The sequence below is a fragment of the Spodoptera frugiperda genome, chromosome 6, assembly GCF_023101765.2.
Source record: "Spodoptera frugiperda isolate SF20-4 chromosome 6, AGI-APGP_CSIRO_Sfru_2.0, whole genome shotgun sequence".
NCBI lineage: Eukaryota > Metazoa > Arthropoda > Insecta > Lepidoptera > Noctuidae > Spodoptera > Spodoptera frugiperda.
In genome coordinates this window covers 8,479,664-8,490,916 of record NC_064217.1, presented here as the reverse complement: position 1 = coordinate 8,490,916, position 11,253 = coordinate 8,479,664, and the positions used below count along the sequence as shown (strand labels likewise).

General features: G+C 34.4%; 1 protein-coding gene across 1 annotated transcript; it reads left to right on the top strand.

The window, feature by feature from the left end:
- The first annotated feature begins 2,056 nt into the window (after positions 1-2,056).
- On the top strand, positions 2,057-10,677 carry LOC118267779 (uncharacterized). Its single transcript, XM_035581964.2, has 3 exons — positions 2,057-2,216; positions 2,459-2,662; positions 8,816-10,677. Exons 2-3 carry the CDS (start codon positions 2,648-2,650, stop codon positions 10,379-10,381), a joined length of 1,581 nt encoding a protein of 526 aa, XP_035437857.2. The 5' UTR covers positions 2,057-2,216; positions 2,459-2,647; the 3' UTR covers positions 10,382-10,677.
- Positions 10,678-11,253: the final 576 nt, after the last annotated feature.

Sequence of the window (11,253 nt, the reverse complement as noted above, 5' to 3'; positions counted from 1 at the left end):
ATTTTGAATGCAATCTCAGTCAATGACCCATTGCAATGTGAATCGCTCTTTATTTTTTTTTTCATATATACATACATAACCTCACGCCTGTGTCCAATGGGTGTAGGCAGAGACAATGGAACACCAATTGCTACGAATCTTAAATTCCTCTTTCGCATCATCAACAGTCATCGGTCTTTTCATGCATGCTCGTCGGTTAAGAGTATTTTTTCGATCCAAAAGAATTAGGTGTACTATATTACTAGTAGGTACACCCACTATTAAAGACACTTATTGTAAGATTACTCCTACACAGTAAGCTCCAACCATAAAACAAAAGAATTAAAGTGTTACTAGTGGTAGACAACTCAGTATTAACCACAATATTGCTCTATTAAAGCGATATCGATTCCATTCGATGCCGTCCCATAAAATTACTCAATGTAGTTCGTAAACACTATGATTTTGCAATAAGTACCTACTTAGAAGGTATAAAGACAGGAATTGCCTTCTAATTATATGGTTTAGACTACGGCCTAATACTTATGGTAGCCTAGTACTTGTTTTTGTGAGTTTTGTGTCAGTTCACCCGTGATCATAGCGCTTGCAACAGTGCCGAAATATCGGGAACTCACAAAAACTAATAAACATTGCAAATATCCCGTTTTAAGTTCTAATGATATTACTAGTGACGATGTCAGTTTGAAAACTTATACGGCCTTACACTTATGGTAGCCTAGTACTTGAGTCTCGAGACTTCTTCGTACATACAATGTGGTTATGTTATAATTCCATTGTTTGAAAGTAATTCTAAGACGTGTGACCATCAGGAAGAATGTGTTTGGATTCCTACATCCGTTACCATCGTTGGAACTTGTTTATTATAAAAACATATTACAGAAACGTTTATTTTTACATAACATTTCTCTATCTTATTGCTGTTTTCCTTGTTATCTAGTTTAAATTATGGACGTTTTTATTAAGATAGTTTGTAGCTTTACCTAGTTTTTTAACATACCTACATTTTTCCAATTATTTCTGAAACAAGTTTATTATAATTAATCTATATATACCATCAGTTACACTATTTATAAGTCTAGAACGGCTCGAATCATTTTCGTTGAAAATTGTAAAACTTCTTTTTATCTCCTGAAAATTATACGGGAACGAGAAAAATTGGGATAGCACGTACGAAGTCGTGGATAGAAGCTAGTCCTTAATAAAATTATATTATAATTATTTGGCTAAGGCTTGTACACCATACCAAGGTCAACAGTTCCATGAGGATACCCAGAATAGTAAAAAGGTACAATTAGGCTCTACATAAGGGAATTTTACTATAATTTCTTTGGAGACCGCAGTTTAAAACCTCATATGAGAAAGCGTTGCTGCTGGATCCAAACCAAGTATGAAGTCCCATTGTCAATTTTTAAAATACACTCAGAGGAAGAGCAGAAGTCTTGTTAAATTTATACTTCGTTGCCGATAAAATTCGACTTACAATTAAGGGTTTTTGTCATAGAAAAGTATGCAGAATTACTATAAAATTGCAGCATCCTCGAAATAAAGTCGAGGTCTCCGTTGGAATTTAGACCATGTAGGCATTGCTGAGGGAATTTCTATTGTTTATACTTGGGAAATCGTAATATGAAGATCACCTACAAACTGTATATGGTGTCCTCATCTTCATATTATGTGCCAAACTACTTTTACAAATGATAGGACAACATTATTTTTAATAAAAATAAATGAGATGATCAGATTTATTAAGAAATCTTAAACGATGTACAGTGATTATAACATTTATTCGTAACCTAAGTTTTATGCACATTCTCAAAAAAAACTACCTAAATAGAATAAGAGATTAAAATCAAGAATGCAAAAACAGTAAAAACAAAACATGATTCGGCTCGGACATAGCAACACAGTGTTTTATTTTGAATTGAAATCGAAAGTGCATCAAACAATTGATCAGAAATGATGTCACAAAGGGCGAATGACGGCATAATACATCACAACCGTTCTAACTCGCCTAATGCCAAATGATATTAAATATAGTGATCTCTTTGCAGCACATTGAGCTCATCATACCAGCAAAAGTGATATGATTGCCTTTCTGTACGCCAATATGTAGAGTAGTGCGGTATTTAACAACAAACGGCCGATACGCGCGACCACTTTCCGAGCGGGCAGCCGTCCGAACGCATTTGCCATCCTTTGCTTTACAATAATAACAAGTGCGTGCATATTTCTATTAATAATATATAAAATCATTAATTAATCTAATAAAATCTCATTCGATATTATAAACTCATTTCAATCAAAGTCTAATAATAAAAAAAAGAAGAAAAAAGTTCGATTTTCGAATTTCGCGCGCATTGTGACATGCTAATCACGTGCAAGGAGGTTCAATTATCAAGTGTAATCAATGGTGGAGTAAAGTTTTTCTTTTTAACCGATGGTTTGTTTTAAATTATAGGGTTTCATTTGGCTGCGCTTGCGTGGACAGTGGACTTGCAACGACGGATATGTGGACATATTACACTTGAAGTTGTCAACGGGGCAAGATGCGGTGAACTGACGGTGTTGTGACTTTGAACTGAGTGACCGTTAATGGTGTTTTGTGCTGGGAATTATATTCGGGACTCTGTGCTGTGATTTTTTCAAGATGTATCTGTGGAAGGTGAGAATTTGTGTGACTTACCATACTTCAATATTACCACCACAAAACGCGTACCTAATAGATGTTTCAATAGAAACTAGATAAAGTAGTGTTAACAGACGAAAATAATAGACACATTATAACAAACACGCACACTTTTATAAAGCAATAAATAACTAATCAAAAGACTAGCTACCAAAGCAACATTCATAGACTCTAGATAAACGACGTAGTGAATAAATTTTGTCTATTTTCCTGTTAATCGAAGTAACATAACTTGTTGAATCAAAATAATTTTAAATGCCTAAATGCTTTTAAATAAACTCGATGCATTTTAATTTTAATATAAATAAATACTTTTTCAAAACGATTTATTAACACTCGCCAGTGATTGTTTTATTAAGAAATTATTCTGAAACACAGATTTAATGATTGCTAAACGATTGTCTAAGTGTTGATTTATACTGTATTCAAGAAATTAATTATTTATCTAATGCTACTGATACCTGTAAGAATCATATTTTGTATCTAGGAATATTATTAAATACTAACTTCTGCCGGCTGAAGATCAGGGATCTTTGTTTTCAGAAACGGAACGAAATATAAAAAGCATAATAATCCTTCAGACCAAATTAATAAACTTAAAACTGATTTAGGACTACTGATAGCAAAATAATGTTTTGGGAAAATTGGGTAAATACTCTTATTAAGTTAAAATGACGATATATGTTTATTTCATTACTAAAAGTAACAATTAACGTTTCAAGGGATAATTCAAAGACAGACAACTATTATGTAAACAAGTCAATTTCTATACAAAAAACAATAAACACAAACACGATCCGAATGTTTTGTCAGCTGTCACAATAGAAAGTATACAGATTGTTTAATTTTATTAGAACACAGTTAGAAGTGTGATTCGTAGATTAGAAACAGAAAGGAAACGCTTTAAAATAAGTACCGTACTTATTAGAATTTAGAAGTACCGTAGGTTATCTTAACCTTTTTGGACTTGCCCTCTCCGGGTGTCCATAGGTGACGATGATCTATTAACATAGGTAATTAATGAGGTAATTAATAATGATATAGGTAATTCGTTTGGCCTTGTCCTTATCCCATGAAAAAGATATACAGTTAATTAATAAATAAAATATAATAGGCTCACCCCCTATCACATGGGACTTATACAGAAATGGTGAAAAGTGGGTGTACATTGTATAGATGCATTACGTAATGAGCATCTCTGCCTACCCCTTCGGGGATAAAAGGCGTGACGTTGCTTTTATTTAATAAATATGTGAGCTATGAAAATCCTTAGGTCTGTAACTATAGTAAGTTATACCTAGGTACAAAATCTTATTAAAATTGTATTTTCTACTAGAAAAACTTCAGTAGTTTTAGACGTGCTAACTGATATAATAAACGATATTAATGAAGACGGTAAACAAACAAATGTAAACATGGCGTGTTTACATTTATTAATAGAGATGGATTGCATAGGTCCAATACAATCCTATTTGTTTGAAATTCCCGGAAGAGTGTATGAAAGTGGCTGTAGTTTCTTGGGAAACAATTTTATATACGACCTGCCATCTTGGATGGGTATTACCACATTACCGGGTAGAGCTCTATTTTCTGTTATTTCTATACTTAATTATTACCATTGAGCAAAGTAGAGATTTTAGAATGTTTAGAAGTAGTTCTGATTAGTATGTGCTAATGGGTTGATGGAGGAAGAGCAAGCGCTATCTCATACCATTTTTAAATGAACGAAATAGCATAGAAGATTTATTTGTGGGGGAGGATGTATTTATACTATTTTATACATGTAGATTTTGGAAGGACCACATACGTACTTACTCAACATTAAATTGAATAATGTGAAATGAAATATTAAATTTTCCGAGGTCGTTTTTTTTCTATCCTCCATAATAGACACTGGGGTACCACATAATTCTCTTAGACAGCAAGCTAATTAATAAAATAGCAAACTCATTACAGATTTTGGGCCATTCACTTTAGAGACAGCTGCACAATCGTAGTCATTAAATTGTATGGCCAATTAGCGAAGGTGTCAGTAATTACGTCAGTACCAATTAAGTGCAGTAAGAACGGACTTGAAAGCCCATTCAAGATTTTCGGAGACACCCACACATGCGAATGTAGTTTTGACCATATAAACGTAAGAAGTATAAGCAAAATGTGGGCCGAACATTGTTTGAATTTGTAAAATTTCTTGTGAATTGAAACCTACACTCTTACCTTCTAAGGTATAGTTTTACTACACGTAAAAAGCTGCTAATTAGTGAATGGGATGGCGAAGATTTTCCTCTTTAAGATGATTAATTAAGTATTGGTATTATGGTTTACATTCACCAAATCATTGTTTTGTTGAATAATTGCTAATACCATTGAAAGGTATTATTAATCTGTTCAACGATATAAATCAACATTTTACAACATTTAGATTAACCTAATACCGACTAATACGTAACGACGGTTTTACATTTTTGTAGAAAGAAATGTACAGCCTCTTTACAAAATATGCAATTGAACGAATTAAATTAATTCAATCAGAAATGTGTTTAGTTGCATTGACAGCAATAAAAACTTATACAAATTATTGTGTAATATGTAGGTACATACTTTCATTCAAAGTTACCATCTAATTATAATTAGTTGGCAATTAATATTAATCAATTAAAATATCTGCTGATTTGACTAGACATAGGTAGGTATATTATAATGTAGTACAACTATCACTTCCAATTAAGTCAGTTTTTGGTCAGGATATATATCAAACAAGTCCTTTATGTAATCCAAGTTGTAGTTCGTAACATACACCAAATTAGGAACAATTCTGACAAAAAATGATCTTGCCTTATTACTTGACTTTTTAAGCTTAATATGCGTTTACGTAATTTTAAAAAGAAAGGTAAATGATTCATGATGATGTGCGGATTCCTTTAAATATCACTTGCATTTACTTATATGGTAGGAACCAAATATCAGGCTAACCTTGATATTTAAATACTTTGAATTTTTAACCAAAAATTCCAACCATTTACTAATGTAGTGATGAATGAATGAGGAATGAATTATTTATGCCTTTGAAAAAAATATTGGTTCAGGTATAAGTCCCTTAACCAATAGTTAGTAGTCACATTACCGGTGCGAGAATATTTTTCACACGAGAAAAAAAATAAACACAGATTTGAATGCGCGAAGACATTCAATTTCTAATTTAATTTGACAATTCCTATTCAAGGAGTATAAAGGTACTATAGAGAACACGAAATTCGAAAACTGATGACTGACTGGTGTTTAGACTTACGTTTAGTCATTTTTTTATTGTTTATCATTATACCACTATAAGATTAGTAGGTACTGTGAATTATCAACTTGATGGTTTTTCGTACACCTCATATTCGTCCAGACTAAATAAAATCCTATATTAACCTATGAGATTAGTTTTGGGATGTTTAATCTTGGCTGCAGTTCTTTAGGTAAAATTTTGAGTAATTTAGTTTCTATATATTTGACGTTGCATATTGCATATCCGTTACGCTTTTGCCCGACCCGGGAATCGAACCCGAGACCGATTGTCCGGCAATCACACTTGCAACCACTCGACCAACGATGCAGTAATTTAGTTTGTATATTAAGATTATTTTTTTTTAAGGGCCCTGGTAGGAAATACCAACAACTGTAGAATATAAAAAAGTGAAGTGAAATGAAGAAAGTACAGTTTCATTTACATATAAATAGCAATTATACAGTCACCAAGTACCTACGTTGAAGGTTCTTATAAATATTGCGAATATACACGTTTATTGCATCCACTTAAACATTTATATAAATTGGCAATGTGCTTGAACTTCTGTATTTACTTTCAAATCCATTTGTGGGTCAACGCCCTGTAATCACACGTTCAAAACAATTATTACATGTTCTTTTACTTTTTAATTAAAGTCTGATCAAGTCTTGTAATTTTTAACCGTGTTCGTCAGGGTATTCGCACTGTGTTCGAAATATTACCGACTATTTTGAAGACTACATCAATATTCCGGAACTGCGGACAGCCTAGCGGGTTACCGCGGCTCCGGCTCGACAAGCGGGAGTAGGAACGCGGTGATTTTTAGTCAGTAAGAGACTGACACTTCCTCTCGCTTCGCCCAAGGCGGGAGAAGTCATTACAAGATATTCCGTCCCTAAAAAAGCTTCGCACACATTTTAACCATCGCAGAAGTACGCAGACGTTAACTAACAAATTTTACAAAGCCCTGGTAATTCTATTACTCTCTAAAAGTCTAGTCTAATCTCATAACATGGTCATAATAACATATCATCTAGATACAAATCTAGATGAATAAAGTAGTATAAAATTATAAACTGCACCTAAAAATTAAAAACAAATCTGTGTTAAAAAACAAACGTAACTAATCTTGTAAAAATAACACTTAAGGATCTTCTTAAGCTAACATTCACTAACAAAATTCTCATGCAACTTTCGTTTTGCATAATAATTATAATATGCATTCAAGAACTTGGCACAACGTAATTATGTAATAAAAATGTTATCATCCACGATCATTTTATAACAGTTACCTATAACCTATACTTTGGTTCTATCTAGGTTCACCAATCTTTCAAAATCAAGTAATGGTTTGGTATTTAATCATCCAAGTTTTACTGTTCATATTTTTTATCGGTACATCCTCATAGCGTACTTGAAATTACGTAATCAAAACTTATATTTTAATTATGTGGAACGGCTTGTGTGCTCTTTAAGACACTTTACCATAGATTTTTATATACTTCAAGTTCTGTACATGCTATAATATTTGATGAATCATAAAACCTCGAAGTGGTAGGTACTTTAGTTAAGAATGAAAATTAGCAAATGCTTCGGAATGTTATTTATTTAGACTTGATTCTTATTCTATGATTTGGTGATATCCGCATTAAAAAAACTCATATTTGCTTATATTCAGGGCATTGTCCATTTATCAGCCTAATCCTATTGATATTCATTCAGCATTATTTGAAAGAAAAACATTAACTTTTCAAAACCAAGCCTAAGTTTTCCCCGTCATGATCACATTTTCGTGACAATTTTTTATATTAAATAATGCAGTCCTAGTCACATGTATTTTAGAAAGAGAAGCAATGTTTTCTAAAAAAGTTTTTTCTTAATACGAGTATAATAAATAAAAAAAAAAATCAGAGTTGCGCATACTTGCAGTCTCGTAATTAGGGATTGTATGTATAAATAGCTACATTTAAAATGCATGTGTGAGTTGTAAAACACACGTGATTTCTTTAATTTAAATCAGAATGTTGTTACCAATTATGTAGATAATAGAGCGGATATAAAGGTCGTTAATGCTGATACAACTAATTGCCTATCTAAATTTAATGATACATTCACGTTCTTGCAGCCTTATCTATGTGTACAAACATTCGTTTACGGAGCGTGTAAATTGGTGATTTACTCGGCAGCTCATCAACACATTCTTGTACGTAATCCGACGGATAATTAACATAAATTGCTAACAGGCCTAAGTAGCAGATTGTCTATTCATATCCGGATTACCAGTGCATCTTATGTACCGTATGTATTGTATTGAATAAAAGGCTTATTCTATTCCGTTTTCAATAACGTTGGCGTGCGATGTGAAATTTGAAAACAAAAGAATTAATTTTACATCTTTTCATTGAATGCGAATGCTATTCACATATCAATCTTCGTTATTATTTTTCAAACTAGATTTATAAACACTCGCTGTTATGTATGATGTAAAATTCTTAAGAGTTTGAGCACATTGATGTGTAATTTTCTAATGATTGTAACATGTACCTACGAGATAACATGTAGTTGTAATCACAGTTAATGTAGTAACACGTAACATGGTAGGTACGAGATATCTTTTAACCACATAAATTACGAGTAAAAGTTTGCATTCCCGTATCACAGTGCGTCGGCAATGTTAACCGGTTTCATAATAGGTTCTAGTCTATTTTTTGCCATTCACCTGTTTGGCGTAATGTTGGGTGCGGGCGGCCGGCACGCCTCTTCGCGCCATCTCAAGTGGTCTGGTGCGGAGGCGATGCCTGTCCGCTACCTTGGACGTTGATCTTACTCTTTACTTATATATCCACTTTTACTTTCAGATTACTGCCATTTTCATATTGGCTATCGTCGTGGGAGCTGAAAAGAAAATCGAGTTGCAAGACATCGAGGAAGATAATTTGAGGAGTGAACAGAGGAGTGAAGGAGAGAAAGATCATGCTAAATCTGATTCTCCACCAACCAAAGGTTCTAATACTGACTCAAATTTAAATTCCTTAGAATTTATGAAATCTGGATTTTTACGATTATTCGAGAATCCTCAGGGCCACTCAATTCCTCAACAACAGCGTTATATTCATCAGTATGCAGTTACAGAACAGCCAGAAAAACATGCACCGGCTCCAAGTAAATTCGCGGCACCAGGACACCAGCAAGCTATGGTTGGATATTTGTCGAACATGCCAATGCAAATATACATAGTCCCACAATATTACACTGACCAAACAACACAGCCGGAGACGACGCAAGTAGATTATCAGACAAGTTCAGTTTCTAGTACGTCCACAAATTATCCTACGTATAACAGTGAATCTTCGTATAGTACCCAAACAACGGGGAAACCATTTGAGCATTATTCTACACCTCCGTCAACAGTGACGTACGTTTATCAGACTCAGCCAACCGCACCTCCAGCAATAGCGACTGTAGCACCAGTAGTAGCCTACCATGTCCCTATGTTTCATTTCGGTTCAGGAGTTACACCCACAACTGCACCCAAAGCTTTCTACGCTAATCCGGAATATACGGATTCAAATACATTAGATGACATTGGGGAACAAGAACCAAAGCAATATAGTACTCAGACTGAGATACCGTACTTGCCTACTGTTGCGGAATTACCGCGTCACTATAACTCTCGTGCGCCCATAAGGAAGCCTTTTAGGCATCATCACAATACCATACCTGACCTGCCTCGTCCTAATCCTGTATTACTGAGAGCTCCACCTCCACACTTAGCTCATATTCCGAGAACCTTGCCAGTGTTTCGACCTCTGACAAAATCGGTGTACCAAGAGGTTGAACCAGTTACCAATCCGTACATTGCACGACCACTTAGCCAGGGTCTTCCACATAGCCAGGGTCTTCCACATAGCCAGAGTCTTCCACATAGCCAGAGTCTTCCACATAGCCAGAGTCTTTCACATGGCCAGGGTCTTTCACATGGCCAAGGTCTGACATATGAACAGGAGCTTTCACATGGGTCGGGTCTTTCATTTGGATCGGGACTTTCACATGGCCAAGGTCATTCACATAGCCAGATTCATTCACACGGCCCGGGTCATTCACATAGCCAGGGTTTTTCACATAGCCAGGGTCTTTCACACAGTCAGGTCATTCCTCCCCATACACATTACAAGAAACGTCCTGCGTCCCTACTCGACTCTTACATACCTTCTAGTATCCAGGCGGAGTATCTGAAGCGAGGTCTTGCAAAAGATCCTGCAACGTTGTATGATGCGTTATCAAATGGAAGGTTCGCTAATCCGATTCCACGACATTTCGAACGAGGTTTCCTGCCGAACCAAATGTACCCCACCGGCAATGGCGGGGCCGCATATGGGCATTATAAACGAAATGCAAAAGTAGATAAAGCCCCTCACAAATGACCCCTCGACTGAAAACTTATACATAATCATAGATACTTAAACTTGTTTAGTTGTTAAGAAGTTAGAGATAGTAAAATACATGATGTACGTGTTGTTAGCTTTATATAGGGTGATTTAAAAATATGAGGTTAACTCAAATGTTACTTGTACAAAGAACGAGTGTTAATAAATACTGTGTATTAAATATTTTATTGTGAAAATGCCCAGGGGGTTTGTTTATAAAGTACTAATTAGAATGGTCAGTATTTTATTAATGGAAATAAATTGTTATTTATAAATAAATCTGTTGTTAAATATTCTTTTGGTTTTATTATTCTAATATCAGTATGAAATGGAATTTATATATCCTTTTTTAGGGAAATCTTCCAATGACTTTCCCCGCCTTGGGTGAGGTGTGAGGGGGTGTCAGACTCTCACCTACTTCCTATCAGCACATTGTTGTTTGTAAGAACATAACATGAGATTTAAACTTTTTGCATTGCTTACATAACTACAAGATTAACGAGGTACTTTAGACTTAATAGCCAAACAGTTAACATGAGGCTACACAGAATAAAACAAAGAAAATAGTAAGTGAAATTAATAGAGATTTAATTATACGTTGTCATATAAATTATACAGTATACATACAACAATTTGAAGAGCACACTTTTGCTAATTACTGGCTTAAATAATTATCAACATTAGGCCCCTTTAGTGTCAAAATAAATGACACTTAAGTCACGGTTGTCAAAAGATGTGTTCGTTACTACTTCAAAGTTTACCGACAATGGTCTAAGCACAATAGCTGTTAAAGAGCGAAGCTAATGAGCCTAATTAATTATTACAACTTCTATAGAAAGTTAATAGAGCCTACTTTTGATTGGCGCATA